The sequence below is a fragment of the Emydura macquarii genome, unplaced genomic scaffold, assembly GCF_026122565.2.
Source record: "Emydura macquarii macquarii isolate MOO-44397 ecotype Brisbane River unplaced genomic scaffold, CSIRO-AGI_Emac_v2 contig_561, whole genome shotgun sequence".
NCBI lineage: Eukaryota > Metazoa > Chordata > Testudines > Chelidae > Emydura > Emydura macquarii.
In genome coordinates this window covers 11077097-11103177 of record NW_027130698.1, presented here as the reverse complement: position 1 = coordinate 11103177, position 26081 = coordinate 11077097, and the positions used below count along the sequence as shown (strand labels likewise).

General features: G+C 41.3%; 1 protein-coding gene across 1 annotated transcript in view; it reads right to left on the bottom strand.

The window, feature by feature from the left end:
* Window positions 1-13676: 13676 nt before the first annotated feature.
* CDYL2 (chromodomain Y like 2) overlaps window positions 13677-26081 on the bottom strand; it is a 62849-nt gene continuing 50444 nt past the window's right edge. Inside the window, exons 4-7 of the mRNA XM_067540131.1 lie at window positions 24876-25048; window positions 18669-18879; window positions 17809-17952; window positions 13677-16433 (exon numbers count right to left, since the gene is read on the bottom strand). Coding sequence (XP_067396232.1) covers window positions 16275-16433; window positions 17809-17952; window positions 18669-18879; window positions 24876-25048 — 687 coding nt within the window. The 3' untranslated portion in view covers window positions 13677-16274. The remainder of the gene's footprint in view (window positions 16434-17808; window positions 17953-18668; window positions 18880-24875; window positions 25049-26081) is intronic.

Below are 26081 nucleotides of genomic sequence, written 5' to 3'. Positions count from 1 at the left end.
AAATGGGGCGGAGGGCAGTCACCTGATGAAATTAATAGGCAGCAAGTTTAATTCAAAGAAGAAGGAATACTTTTTCACACAACACAGCTAGCTTGTGGAACTCATTGCCATGGGATGATGTGAGAGCCAAAAGTATAATTGGTTTAAAAAAAAAAAGAACTAGATAAATTCATGGAGGATAAGTCCATCAATGGCTATTAGCCAAGATGATCAGGGATGCAACCCTATGCTTGAGAGGACTCTAAATCTCTGACTGCCAGAAGCCAGGAGGGAAAGACAGAGGTGGATCACTTTAACTGCCCTGTTCTGTACACTCCCCCTGAAGTCTGGTACTGACCACTGTCAGAGACAGGCTATGGGCTAGATGGACCATTGCTCTGATCCAGTATGGCCATTCTTCTTTTCTTAGCCTTTCTGTAATTAAGTGTAAGTAACACTGGGAGTGTAAGTAACAACTGGGTCCTGATTTTCCACTGCCTAGCACCTTGCACTGTTATTTAAACCAGTGAAGAGTGAGTGGAAAGAGTACCTAAAATGCTGCCCTACAGGTTTGGTAATGTTTTACACCACTTTACACTGGTGTAAATGGTAGTGCAAGGGATGAGGAAGTGGAGAATTGGGCCCTTCTCGTTTTTCTTCTCACAATAGAAAAATCTCCAAGAAACAGATTTTTGCACAAGAAACACCCTGCAGTGCTGCAGCATGTTTTAAAAGGGATTAATTAGTAACGTTCCTTTTTGAAATCTTGTGACTCCATCCTATATATAAAACGCAAGACAGGAAACCTGTTAAGGAAAGCTACACACATAGAAACCCCTTTTTGTACTGGGAGTATCACAAACCATTTGAGTGATCCATTTATCACTAACGTGTGCACTCTTCTGTGTATACGGGAGTGTGCCGTGCTATAGCTCCCAATAAAACCACTCTAGTGAAGCCACTCTGTTCCCAACCTTGCAGTGAAGTTTTGCTTGAGTAAGGACCACAGGACTGGACCCTCTTGTACATCTGTGTGTATATTTCTGTCATTCCATTTACCATTGGCTAGTTTCTTTTTAGCATTTCTCCTCCTTTAAGTTTGGAGAGCAGCTGCGAGTTATGTGAAAACTCAGAGGATGTCTACACTTTAGAAAAAAAAATCCACTAAATTATTTCTTTTGCTATTGAGCATTTTTATTGTACACTCCAGAAGACTGTTCTCTAGAGTGAAGGTTAAATGCATTCCTGACGCTTGATTCTCCCCTCACAAAATGCTGACTCATTTTGTTGGCATGAAGCCATCATACAGTTGGGGAGTGTATTAAATAAATATTTTAGACCCTAATGGAGTGTTGTTGGGATTACTTCTACTTAAAACAGTTTGGGAAAGTTTAAATCAGCTACAGTATGGCCTGCTATTTCTAACAGGTTTTTTTATGGGAGCTTTTGTAGAGGGAGGTCTTGTGTCTCTTTATCTTTCCTGTGTTGTAACTAGTGTGGCAAACGGCTGGCTTCACCCTAGTGAGCCTCACACTTTTGCCTCTCGTGATGGGCCAGGGCGTCACCACTTACCCAGTCTCCACAGGGAGGGGGTAGGGACCCAGGCCCACCCACTCCTCTGGGTCCCAGCCCAGGGGCCCTATGAGTAGCAGCTATGTGCTGCTGGCACCGTACGCACAGCTGCAGTCTTTTCCCCTGGGCTAATTTCCCCCCCTCTGTCCTTCTGGCTTCTTGAGCCCAGTACCTTCCTCAGCACTCCTTTCTGCTCCTCCACACACTCTGCACTCCTTCCAGCTCCTCACACAACTCTGCACACAGCACGTCACTTCTACTCCTTCAGCTCACACTCTGTCTGTCTGGACCAGAGGGTTTTTATCGAGCACCTGGCTGGGCCTTAATTGGCTGCAGCTGCTCCTAATTGCCCCCTCATGACTTCTAGCTAGTCTGCAGGGAACAGAGCCCTGAGCATTCTGGGCCTTCCCGTCCTACCTGTCCTACTGCCCTGTGCCCTTGCTATATCACACTAGACACAGCCATATGAAGAAAAGGTTGCTGGGTTCGATTTTATGTTAATAGCTAAAGGCACATAGAGCCAAGGGCCTGATCCAAAGGCCACTGAAGTCAGTGGAAGCCTTTCATTGCATTAGGCCCCAGGAGAAATGTCTTCTCTTTATTTACTTATTTAGGTCATTTGTTATCTAAATAAACAAACTATTTTCTGGTTTGACTGAACAGGGCACAGTCCGGGCAGAGTTAGGATAGGTGCTTTAACATACCTTTGCACTTCCCAAGTGTAGGATCTGCCTGGCTCCTGGCATACATTAGAGCAGCCTGAAGATTGCTCTGATTTACATCTGGCTGCTCATACGTCTCAGTAGCTATTCCTGGGAACAGCCCCTGTGATGGAGACCAAGGGGGAGATGTAGGGCTATTGCATTATGAATCCTTAGAGGGCTGGATTCTGGGCATTGTACCAGTTTTGCTGTCAGCAATAAGGCTGGGATTAGAACCGAGGGGTTGCTGATACCAACTCCTGCCCTCTGACGACTCAACATTGCTGCTGCTCAAAAAAGCATAGTTCATTTGACCCCTAACCTTGAAGCAATGGGGTATCCCCCTGGAGGCTCAGCTGGCAAGGTTTTGGAGTTGCTTGTTATGAGCCTAATGACCAAACAGTGGATTTAGAGCGGATTGTTTGCCGAAGTCTGAATCCCTGACAAGTAGCTTGCAGTAGCTGCATACCAAATAAACAAACGAGGGGCTAAGATAATACAGATCGTGAATAATTAGGCATGGGAAGAGTTTTACGTGAATGTCTTTATCCGTTTAATGAACCTCTTGTAGAAAGTGAATACCCTGGAGCTTGGTTGGCAGCATATGTAATCACTAACCAGAAGGCTAGAAAGACACAGCCGTATCAAATTGCTGATCTTTTTGGTTGTAACTGAGAATATGTCCCTTATTTAGAGGCATGTCAAAAGCACGTCTGGCTGACTTGTGAATAACTTACTTTTAAAAGATACTAATTAACTTAATTCTAACAAGTCAAGATCGCTGGTGGTTAGTGCTCAGATAATTTGTTTCATGATAGAAACTCTTATCCTCGACGCTGCTGTTTATCTAACATCTCAGAAGGTAACGTTAGCTCAGTAGCCTCATTCCAACCACATCCCTTAACTGCGAAGGGCATTTTCTTTCCTCTCTCTGGACCGGAGTCTCAAGTTAAATTACCAACAGGATGAATTGAGCAAAACAAGGAGCCCAGTCCGGCGAGGTGCCCGCTTTGGAGAAGAAGAGTAAAACCCATAATGGAAAATGTGACCGAGACGCTGAGAAAGGTTGAAACAGAGCACAGCATTTCTGCTAACAAGGAACGATGGGACATTCAGAATGCAGAATTCCATTCTACCTGTTGTGAGACCTGGGGTTAGATTCACAAGGGGAATTTAGGGGTTTGGCTGCCCTTTTAGCTGCCTCCGTCCAACACGGAGACACCACTGGCATTCACAAGACCACCGCTCAGCTGCTCCCTAATGGTGGAAGTACCTAACGTCCCTAGACGTTTCCATTGTAAAGCCTAAATTTGTGCCACTTGGCACACGCACAGCTGCCTCTGTCCTGACACCACCGAGCAACTTGTTGCCTAAATTGATGTCTAGGCTGTGGGTTCCCCCACCTATCTTGGCTGAGGAGCCTACTCTGGTATGTGTGCTTAGAACATACCTAACCCCACTCAGTGCAGGAGGGAGGGCACGGTCCCTTTGACTCAGTATCCCAGTGGTTAAGAACACTTGCGCAGGATATGGAAAACCTAGCTTCAAATCCCCGCTCTGCCTGATGTACAGCAGGGACTTGAACCCAGGTTTCCTATCTCCCTGGAGTGTGCTCTAACCACTCAGCTAGAGGGCATTCTAAGGAAGGGGAGGGAGGGGTGTCTCTCTGTCTCTCCTGTTGAAGCTCTTTCACTTTGTATAAATACTTAGATATTCATTGGGCCAGAGAGAGACTGAGAATGACGCTGTAGTCTGATCGTTAGCACACTCGCCTGGGAAGGAGGTGGCAGCCTGGGTCCCAGTTCCTGCTCCTTGGTTTGTCTCTAGGTGCCTAACTCCTGGAGAGGGTGCATGGCCGTGATTCCTGATTGGAGATAGGAGCCAAACTCCCCTTTGAGGATGGAGCTTGGGCCACACCCCTCTCCTGGGCATTTCTGATTGGCTTAGGTGGCTCCCCATGTGCCAGCTTTTATTTATTTCTCTAGAGGTGCCTAATTCTCCCCATGTATTGTAGAGGGAGTGTGGGTGCTGAACTCAGGGTTGTGAATTCCACTAGGCAGCCAGTGGCCTATAAATTAGGTCCTGCAACACTGAATGGAGCAACACCTAAGTACTCCTTGTAAATCTGGCCCTTGGCCCCCGTGCCTCAGCCTCTGTGGCTGAATCCAAGCTCTTTAAAGATGGAGCATCCCTTCTCCACAAGCATAGTGTTATTAGTCAGCGCCGTGTGATCTTTCTAACAATCAGGCTGTTTTCTATTCACTACATGTCATGTTGAAAGAGGACACCATGCCAAACATCATGGGCTTGATCTAAAAGCCACTGAAGTCAGTGGAAAGACCTCCCTTAACTTCATGGGGTGTTGGTTCATCCCCCAGATGAGTCGGCTGATGCCAATGTCATCCTGAAGAGAATTCCAAGCTCATTATAAAGATTTGGTTCACAGCTGAAGGTCTTTGGGACAGTATAAAAATGGGCCTCAGTATGCACATCTACAGTCTTACTTGGGGGACTGCCAAAGATCCTCTGCTTTGAAGCTGATATTACTTTTGTCCTCAACTTTTATGGGCATGAAGTCATCAGCCCATTAGGAAACTCCAGCTGGTGCAGTGCGTCGCCTCAGCAGCATGGTCTATTGCGAGCACATCATACCTGTCTTCCACTCCCCATACAACACTGAGTCAAGTTCAGTGTTTCAGTCCTTATCGTTAAAGGGCTCAAAGGCCTGGGCCTGGGCTATGTAAAAGTTTGCCTAAAGCTCTGGGATGAAGGCCATGGTCGACCACTCTTCTAACAAATGGAACTTTCTAACATAAGGGTAAGGTTTGTCTGTGCGGGAGAGAGAACTTTCTCAGGACCCAGTGCAAGACTGGAATGAACTCCCATGGGAACTAAGGACCATCACAAACCTGCTCACCTTCTGCACCTCATGCAAGGTGCATTTCTTTAACCTGCCTTCTCTAACATAAACACAGAGCAGTGTGTGCATTAAAAAACAACCCCCCCACAAACCAGACCAAAACATTTCACCTCACACACAGTCCTCCCTTGGGGAGTGGATAAGAGAAAGAACGAAACACAACTGTCAGATGTTAGTCATGTCCCTTAGTGCACTATGGGGAGGAGCTCAGAAACTACTATGGTGCTGAGGGCGGGATAAGAACCTGCATAGGACAGAATATATTTTGTTCGCACAAATAGCCAATTCTCACAGGTAGGATCAAATTTACAGAAAAATAGGGAGGTCCCAGTTTGTGTGGAAAAATTGTGTGTGCAGTTTTGCTTTACTTGTTCAGTCATGGTAATTAGAATCATAGAATATTAGAGTTGGAAGGGACTTCAGGAGATCACTGCCTCTGATTGAGAGTTTGTGGCAAAACCACCATTGAGCCCTTAACGGTCATTTTCTGAAGCTTGGCTTTGAGAATTTTGGGAAGTATTATTCTGAGGGTCGAGTCACGTTGCACAACAAAAATCAGAGCCGTAAAATAATGATTTACTAAATACTTAGAGGCTGACTTAAATTGACAAGAGTCAGGAGGCTGAATTGCAGATGTAATATATCACTTTACTGTGCAAAACTCCCATTGAAACAAATGACATTTTTACCTGAGTAAGGAGTGAATAAAAATGGAGTGAGGTAGGAAAGACTATTGTTTGGCTCAGAAATTTTCCAGTTACCCTCTTCATTGCTGGCCTCTGCTATACTTTGCTCTCTGTGCTAGAGGGAGGGGCAGTAGAGTTCGGAGGAGAAGATGAGCAAGACCAAAGAGCTGTTAGGGTGAATTACCATCAATGTGGAAAACAAGCTCTTGACGGAGAGGTAGAGGCAAACTGTGCGAATGGCCAAGGAGCTCCATGGTCTATAGAGTCAGGGAGTGAGCACATAAGTAAGCTTTCCACTGAAATCCTGGCACTGCGTTGTTGACGTACTTGATACCTGAGGAGACACTGGCAGTGGTGTATGTATAACCCTGGATCGTTAACATCCTTCCTGTCCTGCAGGAAAGGGAGTGTTTGATTTACAGGAACTTCATGTTATTCCATGGAAGTTCCCTGCAGGACAGGTAGAATTATAGCCTCCCAGGGTTGTACCTGCTACAGTAAGCAGCATAATTCTGGTTAATTATTTTTGTGCTGGAAGCTTCACAGAAACCAGTAAAATGACATTCTGCAAATGACTTCCTACACAAAAATGATGTGTCCAGTTTACGATCATTCAAACAATTGAGCCTCGCTTATGATAAAATATAAATACAAGAATGTTTATAGGAGAAAGAGGGCTGTTGCGTGCATTTTCGTAGGTATTTTAGCACACCCATTTTCAGTGCTTATCCTTGTCAATACAGACTTCCCTTTATGAAAATTACTTCCTTCTTTCTTCTACATCCCCGTGGCTTTGCCTCACACTTCTTGTCTCGTAATTAGTTTATTCCTTGCTAAATGACAAACTGTTTCTTTCTTTTTATTTAAATGTGAAATTCCACTCTGACTCACAAAATACACTTTGACTGTTCCAGGTGAAAATTACCATGTCAGGCCAGACGGACACAATAATTGGAATTCAACATAGCTCTGAAGTATTCTATTTTTATGATAAATCTGTAATGAGCAAATTTGTAAAACCAAAAGGAAGCATAGTATGAATTAAAGCAAAATGTTCCAAGCACAGTGCAAATGGTATGAATGCTAGAGTTGGTTATCTCTCCAGCCTTACTGGTAGCTTGAAATCCACTCCAGGCTATGATTGCAGGGCTTTTTGACTTTTAAGCAGGATAAATCAGACTTGAGAGTCATACTCAGAACTGTCACACTTTCTTAAGCTTAGTTGACCTTCTGAGAATCTTCTCAATGGTAGCAAGACATGGGGGAGTGAAATCCTGGCCCCACTGAAGTCAGTGGGAGTTTTGCCATCAACTTTTCAGTGGGGCCAAAATGTCATCCTGGTGCTCTCCTCCTCGTTGTCCTAATCTCTCATTCTTCCATTTTATGGAGTCTCAGGAGGTCACTTAAATGAGCACCCAATTTGCATGCAAAAATGCTTTCCAATGATGTCCATGAAATCCTCTCATAAGCTGTTCCCTCATTTTCTTCAAAGCCTCTCCTTGCTCCTCCCACATGAAGTATTGTCCCCGTCTAAGGACGAGGGCTCAAAACCAGAAAGGCTTTGTCATCGTGAGATGGTGCTTCAGATTGGTTTTTTTTTTAATTTTCTCTTTCTTTGAAAAGATTAATTTATCGCCGGCATCTTTCCTTTCTGATGTCTCAAACAAAATGTGTTCTTTTGTCTACTTTTCTCTAAAGGTAGATCCTTAACAGACTTTGGGTCTGGTGAGTTCGTTTTCCTTGTAACTTGGTAGTACATTAATCTACACCACCACTGCGTTGTCCCCAAGTGATTTATTCCTTTCAGCTGTACGTTCAGGGAAGACACGTAGAAAAAGAAAGATCAGACTATAAATGGTATGCAGACCAGCACTGACAGCAAGGCCCCACCTAAGCAGTGAGACAAAAGGTATAGCTCCTGCTTGTATTTAAACTGAGCACAGGAACAGGAAGTGGTCCATGCAACAAGGTTTCTCTTGCTTTGGACTGCTTTTCTTGTGCTACCTGCTCCTACTGTCTGTCTCTGATCTGCTGGTAGCCTGACCCTGCGTGCTTCCTGGCACCTGACTCTTGGTTTGCCCTCGGGCATATCTCAGACTCTAATCTACTGGTATCCGACCTGACCTGACCCCCGACTCCTGCTCTGACCACTGGGACAGATTGCCCACATCCCAGTCATGACATTTAGGCACTTCTGAACATTTTACCTGATATCTCTATCACCGTAATATCTGAGCATTTCACAAGTATTTAAACATGTAAATAATAATCTCTCTTCCTTTCCCATATATATTATAAGGGCACTACCCAGACAAGTTGGATGCAACTTCACATTTTGTAAGGAGAAGTTATTGTAAGCTAAAGATCAATAGGACTGTTACCACAATTCAAAACATTTCCAATTAAAAAGGTAGTTGTTATAGTAATAAACACTCCTTGGCAGTTTTTGAAAGGTCAGAGTTTTTAGTCAAAGCAACTGCTCACAATGTATACATTGCAGCGCTGAGAATTCAAACTGAGGCATCATCCACACCTAACTATATTGCTCAGGGATGTGAAAAATTTTATGCCTTGTGTGACATAGTTAGGTCAACCTAACCCGCACTGTACACGCAACTAGGTTGACAAAAGAGTTCTTCCCTCAACCTAGGTACCACCTCTTGGAGAGGTGGATTATCTACATCTACGGAAAGCCCTCTTCTATCCGTGTAGGAAGTGTCTACACTACAGCAGGGCAGCTGTAATGTAGGCAGACCCTCAGTGAAAACAGAAGTAAAACAGACTTGGTTGATCTTGATTGTTCCAGATGGGAGAAATGCTGAAAGGAAACAAGGAACATAAGTAGTGCCATGTAGGCTAGATCGTTTACCTTTAATAATCTCAGGGTTTTTTTGTAATGTTGATGAAGGACCGTGTTTATGTACAACATAAGATTTTTTAAATGTTGACAGTGTCTTTAACATTCCATAAACACCTTATTTAGGAAATAGCTTGCAGACCATGTGGAAATGATTGTCTTTCAAGGGAAACTGCAATATGTTAACCCATGACAAAAGCAGAGTATTTCGCTACTAAATATAAATCAATAATTGTTGACCTATGGTGCTGGTTAAACAAGATTAAATGATATATGTGTTCAAGTCCTCCCAGGATGATATTATACTTGGCCTCAGAGGAGAATTTCTCTATAAATGCAACCACAGAGCATTACAAACATCAATTAGGTCTCCGAGTGTTAAACATTGATTAGGTTTCATAACACTCCTGTGAAAGAGCTAAATATTATTTCATTTTCTTAAAGCAGGTTAGACTGAGGTTAAAGATTTAAGTGGCTGGCATGAAGTGATATAGCAAACCCAGTGCAAAGCCAGCATAAAACCCAAACAACCCTGGCTCCCAGTCCCTTGCTATAAAGAGCTGACCCCACTACCTACCAACCAGTGTCTATACACGTAAAGACAAGCACTTTTTTTGTTATGATAGCATATAACTGTTTCCTAGTTCTTTTGCTTAAATTTAGCTTCTACATTAGAATGATGATTTAATGGAAGTGAGCACTAATGTAAAAAATTGTTTGGATGCCTTTGGAACTGTACACACCATTTATCCTACTCGGCTTTTCATTAAAGCAAATTTCAGCATTTTAAATCTTTTCTTTAAGCTGTTATTGCTGCCTATGAGTAAATAATGCATGTTTCTATAATATTAGTCTACATTCCTGCGTGCGTTTATACAAAATGAATTATAAATATAAAAACCAGTATTGCCAACCCCAAGTCTTCAAAAATAATGAAATGAAATAGACTTAAAAATCATGTTTTTTTTAAAGTTAAATATTTGGGTTGTTTTTATTAGCCTTTAGGTTGCATTTGGGCCACGTGTTCAAACTTTTCTCCAGAACCAGGAAGGCTAGAAGCTGTTTCCCCTTTCCTCTAAGTAAAATCTCTATCTATATAGTTAGTTGCACATTTAGGCACTTTTGTCTAGGTGTTTGTAGAAAAAAGTAAGTTTTCCAGTTTTGGAAGGGCCGTATATGTTTCATTCCTTTCAGCCAAGAGGTGCTACTCTGTGAGGTAAGTTAGTGTTGCACAGATCGTGGAAGCTAGATCATGTGTGTGGTTAAATAAAGAGTAGTAGAGACCAAGGCCCTTATATTGCATGTCTCCAACCACATCGAGAGTCAAGGGGGCTTTGTGTGGGTGCAGAGATTTGCTTTTAGGACTGGCTCCAGATTGCTCATGTCCCTCCTTTGTATGCCCCGTGCGGGGGTATGATGGAGTATATAAACCCTACACTGGGACTAGAAGTGGCTCTGGGGCCTAGGTGACTCCACCCTGCCGCACCTATAGAGCGTGCTGCAGTTGGTGGAGGGGCATAAAAGGGAGCCAGATGGCTGGGGGGGAAGAGGGAGATGAGATGGCAGGGGAGAGACCTCTCCTGAGAGTACCTGAGTAAGGCTGACGCCTGCAAATGGCAGCTAGAGGAGACCCCGGTGTGAGGCAGTTGGGAGCTTTCTCTCTTGGACTGAGAGACGCCTGGGAGGCTGAGCCATGATATGGACACCTGACTGGAGATCGGGGCTGATCAGGGACTGCAGCCTGCCTGCCTGAAACCGTGGGTAAAGAGAGAGTGTGACAGCCTCGGGTGGTGGGAGGGAAACCCAGGCACTTGGGCTAATGTGAAGCTGAGCTAGCCTGGAAAGAAGGCTACCAGCTGAGCCCCGCTGGGCGGAAGATTTAGTTGTTTTTGCTATTTTCTGTTGGACTTTAAGTGCAAGACTTTGAGGCCTTTTTGGGAAGCAAGTGGCAGGCACTGGCTCAGAGAGGCAGCTCTGAAGCACTCCAGGGCATCTTAGGGCCCTTGTTTGGAGACTGATGGGAGAGGGAGGGCCTGGGAACTTGTGGAGGGGGCATAAATCCCTCCTCCCCCCCCCCAGCAAAGGAGAGGATAGAAACATTGTAAGTCCTGTGTCAAGGGCATGCTGCCCACGGGGCGCCCAGAGACTGAAGGCTGAAGCCCCTTTCTGTTGTGGGGATACTGGACTGTGTTTTGTTGGAGTCTGTTACCTGGAAGGGGGTGAACTCAATTGGCAATCCAGCCAGAGGGCTGAGTCACTACCTATCGAAGGTGGACCACCACAGTGTTGCTACTGAGGGACGCTGGAGAGAGGTGAGAGACAGGACTCAGTGACCTATCCAGTAGGCAGCACCACCGGTAAACCAGGCCTCATCACAAGGGGTTTCTCACCGTTGCTGTTCTGCTCATGGGGAACAAAGCGACTGCTCCCTCTGTATGACCCTGAGGTGTTCCCCTTTCGAAAGTGGGTCAGAGAGGAAGCACTAAGAGTGGCACAGCCTGCACGTTATCCCTGTGCACAGAAGACCTCAGAAGGATGGTGCCCCTTCTGAAATTCCACTGGGATGGTGCAGCGCCCCTGCCTGCCAAACAAGGCCATGTGTCACTTGCACAGTGCAGTCCTGTGCGTGGAATAACCATTCCAAAGCCAGATATCCCTGTGGTCAGAACTGCATCACTGCAGGCAGTCCTTGGCTCTAGAACAGCATGAGGCATATCGTGTCATACTTCGTATGAGGCTTGTACGTCAAAGTGGCAACGGTGGAGTAGAAGTAATCTTAGAAAATTATTTTGAAGACAATTCTTTGCTAATTTTCTTGGACTTGAACAGGTCAGGAATGAAGTCGGACTCATTACGTTACGAACAACACACCTCGTGGCCATGATTTTTGTAAGTTTTGGATGGTCGATCAGTTTTAAGTTTAATGTCCTCTTCTAATAAAAACCTCTGTATTCCTAAATTTTTTTTAAGTATAGGAGTCTATTCAGTGTTTTTAATCATTTCACTTTATAATACCCCCTTTTCTGCGTGGCAACTATTTATCTAATTCATTTTGTTCCTGTAAAATTGAAAATCACTAAATTGCAAGGAAGTTTCAATGTTTTTATTCAAAGCAGCTTTTCACAATGTATAAATACTGCATATTAACACACATGAAAAATACAACTTCTAAGGCACCCAGAAATGTGTCCATACACTAGTTACAGGACCATCAACAAATATATTGTGTACAATTTAATGCAGACAGTCAATATTTGATATATCAGAAGATACAAGTCCCGCTGTACTGTACCAGTTTCAGAAAATATTTACAACACTGTGATAAAGGGGTGCCTGTACCCTCACTATTATATTATGTACTCATCATTACAAAGATTAGAAACGGTTTTAGTCTGTTCCATGACGTTCTGACAAAATAAATTAAGGGCCTAATTTGCAACGTTCTACATTTAATTTGTGCAAGTTACTAGTTTGAAATCAAATACATTTACATAGACAGATTTTGTGAATTTTTGGTTCTTTGCTTCTCTCAGAGGTTTGGTAATAAGCCTTACCAATAGACACGCCAGCCCAGCAGAACATTGCTCGTTTTCCAGTAGTCTAGTGGATACATTTTCCCCCTTACGCTTACAATGAATGAGAATGAAATGTTTGTAACTGGAAGAGACCATTTGATCTTCACTATAAATGTCAGACTAGTTTACTTGCTAAGTAACTAATGCTCTGTTAGAATAATGTAGTTCTTTGGTCCTTTGTTTTTATGGAAGGCATAATATTTTTATTCACTAGAAATCACAATCCTGTCAACCTGTAAGGTAAGTTTTTTTTTTTTTTTTTTTTCAGTGTAGTATTTAAAGTAGTGGTAAAGAGATTTAATATGGCTTAAAACATACGGCTAAATGGGTAGACACATATAACACATCCTGGATACTGAATACTTAAATGTACTATGATTAAGATTGTCTATAAGTCTCTTATGTAAACTTCTTTAGTGTCTCCTAAAGAGTGCTGGCTTTAGCCAGATTTGACTTTTATAGACCCAACCACAACAAGCCTGAGATTAACTACTGTGGTTGGGAGAACAATATGCACCGTTTATATAGAACAAAGTCCAAACTGACAAGTCTCTAACTATGTTGTTAAAAAAACAAAAACAAAAGAACAACAACCCGTATTATCCTTTTCACAAGAAAAACTTAAGGCTCTGTACTCTGATTTTGCCAACTGTCTTTCAGAGATTATTTGGGGAAGTCCTTAGTACTACTTATGCAGTTGCAAAGTTTTAAAGATTTGTTGTACCTAATGGTAAGGCTTATTCACAAATGCAATACATTTACATATTACACTTTAAACTCAGTTACTTCAAGGCTGGCAAAAAAGAAAAACAAAACAAAACAAAAAAACCCTGCTCACTACCACCACCAGCAACGTGTCGGTATACCCCTAACATTAAAAGAGCATTTTATTCTAGTGAAAAATTATTGGCACAAAACCAGTATGCTATAGATTAAAAGAACAGTTAATATTAGTGAAAAAGATTGCCTAAAACGCATACCCTAACCTACCACAGAAATATAAAAGTTTATATTCTGAAAATATATACTGTATTAAAGTTTGTAAGCTTATTCATTTAAACAGAAATGTACTGAAGTAGTAAACTAAACAACACTTATCTACAGCAAAAATATACATGCAAGACAACACAAAATAAATTGCTTACCTTGAATATTTATCTACAAATGCAAAACTGCAGATTTTTAAAGATTATACAAAACAATTTACACAAGAATAAAATAACATACTTAACAACGAATTGCATTTATATTCTTAAATACTGTGAATATTAGTAAAGGTACCCAGACTAATATGTACAGTACATCTATGTATTTGAATAGCAATTAAAGACAGAAACAAAAGAGAAAATTAATTCTGAGCCTTAAATACTCAAAGGAAGCTTTTGAAGTTTTTCTTTTTCTGAAAGAAAAACAAATTCTATGTAACTGTTTAGATGTGAATAATTAAACATTAAATATGATTAGCGCCTTTTATGAAAAAATAACACATTTCAACCATTCCTGTCAAACAAAATATTAAAATGTGAATATTTGAAAATGTAGTTGAAATGGTACATTTTAAAAGTTGATTGAATTATGATTCTTTTTTGTTCTAAAACCTTTTGTGGTGAAACATATCTTCATACAGCTGAGCAATTTTGCTAGATAGATCAATGTATAACAAGCACAGTATTAAAATCAACTTCTTAGTATTTTACTAACACATTTTAGTGGAGTTGTAGCTCTCTGGACCAATATAAGAAAAAATGGAAGTTGGGGCATCAAGATACTTTTTCCTGATTTTTCTACAGTCTCATACTGCAAGCCTGATTGTACAAACACTTATGCATGTGACTAATCCTACTGAAGTCAGTGACTTGTGTGCATGCTTACATGATTGGGGTTCTATGGCCCTGATCCAGCAAAGCCTTTAAGCATGTGCTTAACCTGAACGCATATTTACCAGTTTTGCTAGGGATCCTAAGAAGTAAGCAACCCTTAATATGTAACAAATGCTGCATCAACCATTTCATATTTTTACTGAAAGAATTACCCTTTGTTTTAGATCTCTGGGAAATGAGTCACTCCGTAATCATGTACAATATTGCATTTCGAAGACATTTAAACAAATTCTAACTAGGAGCCATATTGTGCCATTGATTTTTTTTTAAAGTAGAACTTGGAGGGGCAGTTCTGACTTCAACATAGACCTCTGCTTAAAATATTAAAAAAATCAACCACACAATTTGACCCTAGGAACAAATATAGAACGTAAATGGAAAGTACTTTACATTTAACTATGAAAAAGGAAAAAATGGATGGACTTTGTGGAAAGCAACTGCTCACTGGCATTGTCACAGTTTGCAATCTGACAAAGACTGCATCGAGACTCTTCGTCGAAAGATTGTAAGGAAAAAACAAACACGCCCCTCAGCTTACTTGTGGTTCTTTTAAACTGTAGTCTGGTCAGTGAGCTCAAGGATGGAGAGCAAGTGCACAAATCACTGAAGAAACAAAAGTGCAAATTTTCTGCTTTGAGAGATTTTGATATGGGCTTTCTAACATGGCAGTTTGATTCACTGAATGTGTTCATGTTATTTCCTCACTAGCTGCCTGCTAGCAACAAAGAAACTTGACAGATCCAGTGTTCAAAAGTCCATCAGTGTTGCTGAAAAATATTAGGGTCACGTTTTAAAACAAATTAGATTTTATCACTTAGCATGGACAGCTTTTACGGACAACCAGAGGTTTTCGTAACCAGATGATGGGATGGCCAGCCAGAGAGTATTGGAAAAGCAAAACAAAAACTCTGTCTCCACCCAGTTCAAAACCTAGCACCTTTTTATAAAACTCCTAGCCCTGGCCCAGAGGTCTCCAGAGCAGTAATTGTCCCACACCTGAGCAACCAGGCAGTTAGTCTAAGGCGCACAAGGGTTTGTTTCTAGACTTCAGACCAAAAGGAGATGTTTAAACCTGAAGAACAATATGATGCCACATAAGGGCACCATACACCCTGTTATTAAGGTCCAGCTAATAGGAAAATCGTAAACTTAAAGCATTTTGTTGGCAAGCCCTTCAGTGCTCCTCAAGAAGGCAGGAAGTGAAGAGAGACTTGTGTGGGACTCACAATTGCAGCTGCCACTCATTTTCCTTAGCAAGTCTAAAACGATGACTCGACTTTAATACATCTTTGTACAATTTCACACATAAAGGAACATTTACATGGCTGCCACTTTTACTGCCCATACATTTGGTGTTTTCTATATGTTCTTTATTGTCTACACAGCTGACTGCTAATAATGCACTGGACAGCTTGCACTCTCGTGTGAAACCATTAATCCAGTCCAGGGAAGTATGAAAATAATATCTATGTGATCAACAAACGGTTGCATACAAACACAAAATAAATAAGTTAAATAAATTCAGTGAAAGAAAAAATCCTAGTAGTTTTTTCAAAAGTAACTTTACATATTATACATATAAATTACCAGGTTTTTCCATTACATTGTTAGAACTTAAAAAAATAATTAAAATATTTCTGAAGTACAATAATCTGGGTCTGCAGAGTGTTACTTTGACCTGATTTTCAGATTGAGCCCTCAGTGTCAGCAGAGACATTTGTTGCAAAGCAAGAATAAGTTAAAAAGGACAGACAAAATAAATCAATACAGATGGCATGCGCCTTGCTGGGCCACAGTAGTGCTTTTCAGCACATGGAATGTACTCTTCTAACTGGATGAGCACGTGAAAGATGCAGCACTCAGTAGAATTTATGTGCGCTGACCAAGCCTGCCTCCATCTTTATTACACAAAATCAAACCAGCTAGAAGCAGCCGTGTAACTTCTCCTCAATTTAATTCACAAGGAAACTGACAAAACCATATGTATTAAGATACAGTGTCACAAACACATCTCGAGGATGCTTTGCCTCTGCTTTTCAAACACAGGTAATGTTTGAACTCTCTTTACACTTGGAATGTTTTCTCTTTCAGTTAAACTGTGACCTCAGACTTCATAAATCTTGTCTTGCAAGTAGCTGAATAATGAATCCAGTCCTTTGGAAGAACTCCACAGCTGTTTTAACATCTGACACTCTTTTTCATTCACATCTTCAAGTCCAGATTTCAGGAAGCTCCGCACCAGGCATTTAGACTCTTCTAATACCTGAAGTGAAAAATTAGCCAAGATTTTTCATCTGTGATCCATTCAAATTATTATGGACAGTGGTATTAACAGCATTTGTTGTACTACTGATTCTTGCAGTGTTTACCTCTTAAATAATTGTCTCTCTTTGGTGTAGAGAAGTTAGACCTGATTTTTCAGAAGCACTAAGCAGCCACCACGCCACCTGAAGTCAATGGAAGCTGCTGATACTCAGCACAGGCATTTGTATTTATGCACCAGGGCCAAGATTTTCAAAAGTAAAAGGTGATTTCAGGTGCCTCCATAATTGCCACCTTAATTTAGAAACTGTTTTAAGCCAAATGAAGTTGTCTCCCTTTACTTTTTGTTTTACATACAAAACCCAAAAGGAACTGTATTAGTTAAACAATATTGGGACAGTTTCCATGCTTCACTGCGTTCTAAGGGCAGGGGGTTAATACAAGATACTAGTGTTTGTAGAAAAGGGAGACAAAAGGGAGTACAGCTCTAGCAAACAACTGAGTCCTAGCTAAGGTATCCTATCAGTTTCGGACGGTAGCTCGTTGCTATTCCAGAACTTGTTTCTTCTCAAAAGACTGTAAACTGGGTCAATTATAAGCAGGTGGTGGGTTTGTTTTGCTTTGTATTTCTATGAATAAATATCCACAATGAACTAGGATGAGACCATTACATTCATTCTACTTTTGACTTCAATCTAGACTCCTAATCCCTTTATCATTTTAACCACATAGGTCGCCACATACTTGGCCACATCTTAACACCTTTCTTCAGCCTAACAGACCTCAGTAGAAGATGCTGTTGTACCCCTGGTCAGTCAGTGGGGGAATGGAGAATGCAGGGATGAGATTCAGAGGGCTCTCCAGTTCATATAATGTATATATATGTATCTGCCTTATGCTGCATTTCGAAAGACCATTCCATGGTGGGTTTAGTTCTGAGTGTCTTTTATGAGATGAAATCTACTCTTGATTTAATGAACTCCATTGAAGCCATGCTGCTAGAGACCAGAGGAGAAGCTTCAGGGAAAGAGAGCCAGCATGGAGGTGCAGGTCTCCTGCTGACCTCTTGGCTCCATGTGGATCCCCCAGGTTCATCAATGATCCTTACACTCCATTCCATATTGGGAAGAGGGAAGTGAAACCATCGGGGAAGAAATCCATGAGCAATCCTTGCACAGACTTCCTCCCATTAGCCTCCCTCCTGAGGTTTTATCACAGGAGTTGAGAATCTAGTTCTCTGGCACATGACTAGCCTTTGTAGCACACCTCCCCTGTTTTCAGTAAAGTTATCGTTATAAATTCCTTTTGCCTATAACTGAACAGGTTTATGTTTCATTCCTTAATACGAGTTGCAATCTAGCCGATAGATTTCTTACCACTGCACTGCAAGATGCCATTTCCTTTACTCGCAGCATCACTTCTTGACTGAATGTTGTTGGCCAAAATACTTGTGACACAAGTCCTCTGCTGCAGGCTTCCTGTGCTGTTAGCTTTCTCCCACAGAATAACATTTCATTTGCCTGCAAAAACAAAGGCTCACTCAAGATCTTGCATGGTGATTTCCTTCATTCCTGCGCCATATATGCCTGGTGCTACGGTCAAATATGACTTGCAAATATTTTCCTCTTTCTCCTTAGCAAGAAGTACTTATACAGTGCCTTATGACATGTAAGCACTGTATGGGCAAATTGTGCATATCAGCATATTTAAGTCAGTCATTTTACAAGAGTAACTGTCAGGCCATAGGCGATGCTGTGGCTCTGATACATGACGGCAAGTATGAGATATATGGGGGTCAAATTCTGATCTTTGTTACACGGGGGTAAACTAAGTGACTAATTGAATTACTCCAGATTTACACCCGTGAGGCAGAAAGCACAGTATCAAGTCCCAGTGCGCCCTATTGACTACTATCCATTGCTAGCACCATTCTACCATGGTGCAGAAAGATATTTTAACCTTCCACATTAACTTTCCCAAAGCATCTTGTCCCTTTCCTGTCACACCTGTGAAAATGGCCCCTCTTCTGATGCCTCTTGTGCCTCTCTTCACCAGAGACCGTCAAATGTGTCAAATTCTGTGGTCATTTTATGATGGGAACAGAATAGGGATTAGGGGGACTTTTCCTGAGATTTTCGATACTGCTAGTGACTGTTAGTGTGACAGTCATAAAAACAGTGCAGCACTATGGAATTAACCAAGACTGTTGAGCAATTCTAGGTGAAAAAAGCCTTACCAGAGCAACACCCAGTATTTGTGGGAATGTATATGATGAGCAGCCAGCTGGAGTGAGTCGGATCGTCGCATATGGCGTCTGAAACCAAGCCTTCTCGCTTGCCCAAACGATATCACACAGTGGTAAGATAGAAGCTCCCAACCCAAGAGCTGGGCCATTGATAGCAACTACAATTGGCTTCTTAAACTGAATAAAAGCTTTTACAAAATCCCTAAAAAAAAAAAAAAGAAAAAAAAAAAAAGGAAGTTCTTGAATAGGGAAACACTTAAATTAGTCTCTGAATTTAAACTACTTATCTGAAAACAGATTTGAACGTCAAATGCCTTGCCCAGTTTTATGCCTTCCATTTTCCAACTGGGTTTTCTCGAGATGAACAGTTCCACTGATTTGTCTGTAATTCATTTATCAGAATACCATGGAATATCAAACGATTGCTCTTACATTGTATTTGGTTTGTGTGGCGTAATTGGAATGCCTTGAACATGGTGCCCGTTTGCAGTATGGTTAGGGTTAGTATTACTTCTGGACTAGTAAGTGATGCATTGTATATTTCATGGCTCTTACTCTATTTGAAGGAAGGCCAGCATGGATTCAGGCGGTCTTGCTTAGCTAACTTGATGGAGTCCTATGAATATACTACAGCATGAAAGAGAAGGGAAACTCAGTGGGTGTACTGTTGTATGCTTATGTTAAATAAAAAAATCCAAGGCTCTGCATCAAAGATTAATGATAAGGATATCATACTGAGCCATGGAATAGGAGATAAAACAGGGTGATCTAAAGAGCACACACAAGCTGAAAAAGAAAGTGACAAAGGGGAGCCACAGAGTGGAAAAAAATACATTGAAATGAGGTTATAAGAGTGGTATCCCAGAGGTCACATGCTGGACCTTTGTTAGAAATGATTTAGGTTAAGGTATAATGAAAATCTCCCTGTCTGCCTTTCACAGTAAATTTGAAGCGATGGGGAGCTGGGGGACGGGGAGGAAATAATGTAGTCGGATGCAAAATGATTTGGTTCACTTAGGTGAGTGGACCAGAACACTGTACATTTAGTGCAATGAGAGAGATTTGAAATAAGTCACCTGCATTCTAGGAACAAGGGTATGGAATCTATTAGAAATGGAACAGTCGGTCTGTACTCGGATCAGGAAAAAGTGTGGGTGTAATTGTGGACAAAGTATGGGTTCCATCAAACCAGTGCGCAGCGAGAGAAGGCAAACAAAATACTGAGTTATATTAGCAGAGGAAAAAAATGCAAAGCAAGACATGATACTCTTACTGCCCAAAGCCTCACATGGAGTATGTTGTGCCAGCACCGCCACCATATCTTAAGAAGAACATGTTTCCTTTACAAACAAGTTTGCCCTTGGATGGACTTGCAGATCTCCCATTGAGATCCATGGGACCTCTACATGTGCATCTGAGAGCAGGATTTGAATGCTGGAGATGATAGCAGATCTCATGGAAAGTCAATGTGACTACATACAGGCTTAGGTACTGTGCTGGATTGGGATATAAGAGAAATGGGCTTATTTTCAACAACAACAAAAAGAAGAGACTTTGAGATGACCCAACATTAGACTTTAAAATGTATGAAAGGGACTGATTGTGCGAGTGATGTATTTTTCACAGAGGGACAGTGTGATAAATATTAAGAGGCTGGATTTTGAACATGAGGAAGTAAGGAGTAAAGAGGAAGTTCAGGAGCTTCACTTCATACAATGGATAATAAAACATAGGAACAGGTTACCAGGCAAGGCAAGAGAGTACGGAGTATGGGGTATCAATGGGCTCAAAAGGCAAAGATGTATTTCTGGAAAAGAAGGGGATTAAGGGGAATTATGGTTCACGTTTGGCTGAGCAAAGCAAGGCTCTATGATCAACTCAATGGCATTTCTCTGCCTGTAATGCGATAACCCTGATCAATTCCAAAATTTCAGAGAATATTCTGGGCACAAGCCTATTGATTTTCAGTACAGGTCAGAAACTGGAAAAGCCTAATTCAGAGGGAAATCAAGACTCCCAGACTACTAGGTGCAGAAGGCGGAGGAATCTCCCTGTTGCTCCCCCTGCGGCTGCCTTCACAGATCGGAGGCAGCAGCTAAAGTGCATGGGGAGACTGCAGCCTGGCAGAAATAAGACAGCCTCACAAGGAGGAAGTGGGAACCTGGGGAGGGGAGGGAAAGCACAGTGTGAGGGGAAAAGTGGGGACCTGGACTTGGAGGGGGCAAGACTGGGGTGGGGGAGGGTGGAAAGCAGCGCAGAGCTGATGGATGGGGCAGCAGTGGTGGGGGAAGCTGGGACTTGGAGAGTACTGGGGTGAGTGGTATGAGGGGAAGCAGGAACCCAGCGGTGAGTGGAAGGTGACCTTGGTGAAGGGATGGTGGAAAGCAGGGACTTGACGAGGAGGACACAAAGCGGAACCTGTAAGGAAATCAGGGAGCGGTAGAATGAGGAAAGGAGGGACCCAGCGTGGGGGGAATGGTGATGGGGAGGGAAGAATGGGAACACACAGAAACCCTGACATGGAGACGAAGGGGGGAAATTGAGGGCTACCCAGAAACCTGGGAATAGGGGTGCACAGAGTCCCTGGATTGTGGTGGAGAGGGGAATGGGGACACTCACAGATTTCCTAGCATGGGGAAATTTGGGGCCACACAGAGCACCTGCCATAGGGGAGAAATGGGGGATGGTGGAACGAGGATATAGCATATGACACCCACAAACCCCTGGCATGTGGCAGATGGGGGAATGGAGGACACATGGAGCCCCTGCCATAGGAGGCAGAATGAGGGCAGTGGGATGGGGACATGGAGGACATGCACAACCCCAGGCATGAGGGAAAGGCTGGGGGTAGTTGCAGAGAGGACCTGACATAGAGGGTGGCACACAGGGAGCTTGGGGAATGGAGGAACGCAAAAATCTTACGTTGTGTGCAGTGTGCTGGGACTACAGAATCTGTGAAGCGTGACCACCTAGTTATCCCACCTTTCACTTTTGTCTTCAAAGGGCAGCATTATTAGTTCAGTTGATCTCACTCTTAAAGTGTCTCAGGTTCTCACATCTCTGTACTCTAAGGTTGTATGTTTTGTTACGGAGAAGAAGATCTTAGTTTCCATTCAGGACATTCTTAGAATTGCACTGAAAGTTGTTAACAGCTGCACAATGGAACTTGAATTCAGTGAAAGGGAAAATGTTACATTTGGACGGCTTTTGTTTTTACTTGAGAAGATGTAAAGATATGGCCTTCAAGTGCTCTTTTGAATCTTGCAATGAGCTTGGCATAGGCACAGCACTCGCATTGCAGGATCAGGACTTGTAGGCCGTCCAAGGGCACGTGAAACAAATAAGCCATAATCTCATTGTTTTTAGCTGTGATCAACATATGAAATCTGAAATCTATAGCACAGACAGAAGAAATACACTGTCAGAAGAATTCTTGTCATCTCATAATATTGATATGAACACATACCAGTCTCAGCTGATACAGAGAATGAACACGGGTGAGTACTATACATTAGAGCACCCTAACCACTGACAAAGCAACATTTTCTCTCATTACAGTGTTATTTTGTGTAAGTCAATTAACTGCTTCTCCCTTTTCAGGGAATGACTGAGCAACAGAAAAGCATTGAGAGTTAAGTTAAAAGTTTAAGAATATTGTATTTCCATGCTCATAAAACCTAATCCCACTGAGCCAGAGAGGAATGACATTATTTTGAGAGTACTACTGATTTTGACATAAGAAAGGAGGGCAAAATGGGCAATATAAGGACTTGATCCACAACCCCTTGAAATAAGAGTCCCATTGACTTCACTGCCTGTTGTCAGGCCCTATATGAAGGACAGACCAGATTCCATTACGCAGTTTATACCGGGCCATATTGCAATACCCTTCCTTGCACTGAATAGTAGCTTACAATCTATGGGATTGCATGTGGCGTAAGGCACTACCAATATGAGTAAAAGTATCAAAGTCTGGCCAGTACTTGTTTAAATGTTGAATGGATATGTCTGACTCTATACATCTATGGGCTATGTGTGTGTATAAATGTATATTTATTTTGTCATTCATATTTATAAAACAATGAGTAAACATTAAACAAGCATTTACACATTTTCTGTGGGTCTGTATTATATATACATAAACACAAACATTTTCATATATAACTAGTGTTTTTGCGTCTCCCAACTTGACACACTTTGAAAGAGCCTGATTATCAGAAAGTGCTGAACCTTTCAGGTGTCTCAAGCCTCACTAGACACTTCTGAAAATGTAAGCCATAATCTTATATAATTCAATTTACAAGAAATTCATTTTTCTCTACTTTGAGTTTCAGAAATATCTAATAGAAGTATCGAAATTTTACTGTGATAGTTGTGACAGATATGGCAATTTCCTGCGTATTCTTGGGAGACCTTACTGAATTAAGTTGAAGTCTCTTTGGGGTCCATTGTATTAAATCTTATGTATTATAGTGAGCCAGGATTGTACGTAATCTCTCCAGGAGGCAGATGTGATGGCCTGGGAGTTCCAAGGACTAAACTGAAAATGTGCCAAACAAGAATGGACTTTGGGACAATAAGTGTGAGGTATTCCCCAGGAAATCTACATAGGGAGAGGTTAATGCAAATTCCTCACTTCCAATTATGCAAAAATCCAGCCTTTTGAAGCTATGCCCTCAGGAATGGGTTATTGTCTGCTGATTACTTGTCCTAGAGACTGAAGATCACAGGCCCAAGCGGTATAAAGAAATAGCTGTACTGCACAGTTGGGATTCTCTTCTGAACCTGAGACAGTTATGAATTTATTACCCCAGGAAAAACCCAGTTGTGGTTTTCGAAGGACTGACACCTACCAGAGCTCAAGGCTGGAGTTGGGATGAGCTTTGGTAAGCTTTTTAGCATGCATGTAGGTTCATTTATTGCTTTTAATATACTTTCTTTATAATGCTTTTATTGTAAGAATACAGGTGCTAGCTTAGAAAGAGCTGTGTGGTAAATTATAACTGAGGGCAATACACAGGTCGCAGGCCCTGGAGAGAAAGCAAAGCACCGACACTGGCCTTTTTGCCATCTGGCTTGCTGGGGAGATCACAGTGTAGGCAGGGAACTGTGTAGCCTTAAAGAACCCCCACTCGGGATGGAGGTCTCTGCTCAAGAGAGGTGACTGCTGGGAGCCTAAGGAACACAGGTGCAGTTGCCTTGAAACTAATAATTATCGTAGCAGTAACCAAGACACTGGTAACCAACAGACTGAGGTCATTATTAAAATGGCTTGGATTCTGTTAAATAATAGTGTTAAAAATTTATATCATGAAACAACTGAATCTAAACAAGTAATCCTAACGTAGCAAGCCATCCGCCTGTTAGTTGGATTCCTTCATAATAGTGTCAGAATGTACTGCATAAAATTTGAAAGCTCTCAAAAGAGGAATATTTGTAGGAAATAAAAAGTCTAAGTCAGGTCCTCAGCTGGTGTAAAAAGATGTAGTTCTGTTGACTTTAATGGACTAACACCAATGTACACCAGGTGAAGATCTGGCCTCATAGTTATACCATTGTAGATAATGGGAACATTCGATGGTTTATACTGTAGACCGAATTATAGCCAGCACTTCATAAACCCTGGCTTTCTATTAAAATAATCTGATATGTTAAGCAAAGCCATATTTTAGTTATGAAAATAGAACTACATTTACATATAAATTAAGTGATTTAAATGTAAGAAAAATATCAGAAAGCTTTCTAATAAGGCTCTGAAATACATTAGAAGCCTGCTATATTAATATAACATGACTAAGTCATAGATCCCCATTTGTACTGTAACTCATTAAAATGATGAAAACTGAAATAAGTAAAATATCTGGCTTCAAGGAACAATGTTAAAACATGAAGCCACAGCTAATTTAAAAAACAAAGTTACATCTCAATTTGAATTTGAGTTTGGAGGAAGAATTTTGAAATGCTAGATACACTGAGGTAGTGGAACTAATTAATACATTGTACTGGAAATAAAGGAGTTCTGTCTCTTATAAGGAAAAGCTACAGGAACCCATTTCTTTTTCCTGTTAAGTGACTTTGTAGGGCTGTAATTAGCATACAATCAACACTCAAATATACAACACTCTTGGACCTGGTCAGTATATTTTTAACCACACACTGCATTTCATAATTCAGAGATCATATGTAAGCTTGGGTCACCTTATAGCTTCTGCAATCCTAGTGCTCTCCTTTCTTCTGTCACTGGATAACCTGCCAATTAAATATGAGTAATCTAGGCCACTACAGAATACACTGCCCACTGCGCTGAGAAGTAAGAGTTTACTGTCATCAGCTGATGCATTGCACAATGCTCTCCGAACTTCCTTCATGATCTGTGGATAAAGAAAAGTAAACAATTCGACATGCATGCCTTTGCAAGATCATTTCTCTTGCTTTACAAAACTGTATTTGTTGTTAGAGATGTATATTTGGGCCACTGTAATTTATGTACTTTAGATTCTAACAGTTAGTGTTTACAACAGTCCTTACATCTTTGAAGTGCTTTACAGACATGCAGTAATTCCAAATCCATTTTTGATAATTTGGTGTTTCTTTGCTTAACCTACAGGGAAATTCTGGTTACCTAAATTGTGTTATTCTATTGATATTTAACAGATTTCAAATAGCTCTTGTTTTGCTCCTATGACTTTTTAAAACATAAACTGATGGTACATCAGGGTATCATCAAAGTGGTTACCACAGCAATAGCATGGTAAGCTCTGTGTGTGTTTGAGTGAAATATATAAATCCTGGCCTTCAGTTCTTCCACCAGTTCAGTTACTGCAGTCTGAATGAGAGTCAGGTGGAACAATGCAACTTTAAATGCACAGATTTATGGCTAATTTATTATTTATAGTACTACGGTCAGTGACATTTTTAACGTCTACAAATGCTATCATAATAAAAGTCATTAGAAAGATGATTAATTTACAGCTTGATTTACTATTAGATCAAAGTATTCATAAACACTAGTCAAAATCTTTAAAACCTTGACGTACTGGCGTTGCAAGGATAATAGCCTCTTATTTCAAGTACAACACCTTTCCTAATAATTTTTTAAAAGGGGAATAATATTTTATAAATTTCTGCAGGTAATTTTCATTACAGCCCCAATAAAGCAAGGCGTGTAAGCACATATTTAACATTAAGCATGTGAGTAGCCCTGTTGACTGACTACTCTTATTGACTTCAGCATGTGAAATCCTGCCTATTTAAATCAATGAGAGTTTTGCTATTGACTCCAGTGTGACCATGATTTCCTTCAGTGTGACTATTTCTATGCTTAATCTTTTGTACATATGTAAGTGCCTTACTGATTCAGGGCCCTAAGCAGGATGGGCCAAATTCTGCTCTCATTTATACTGA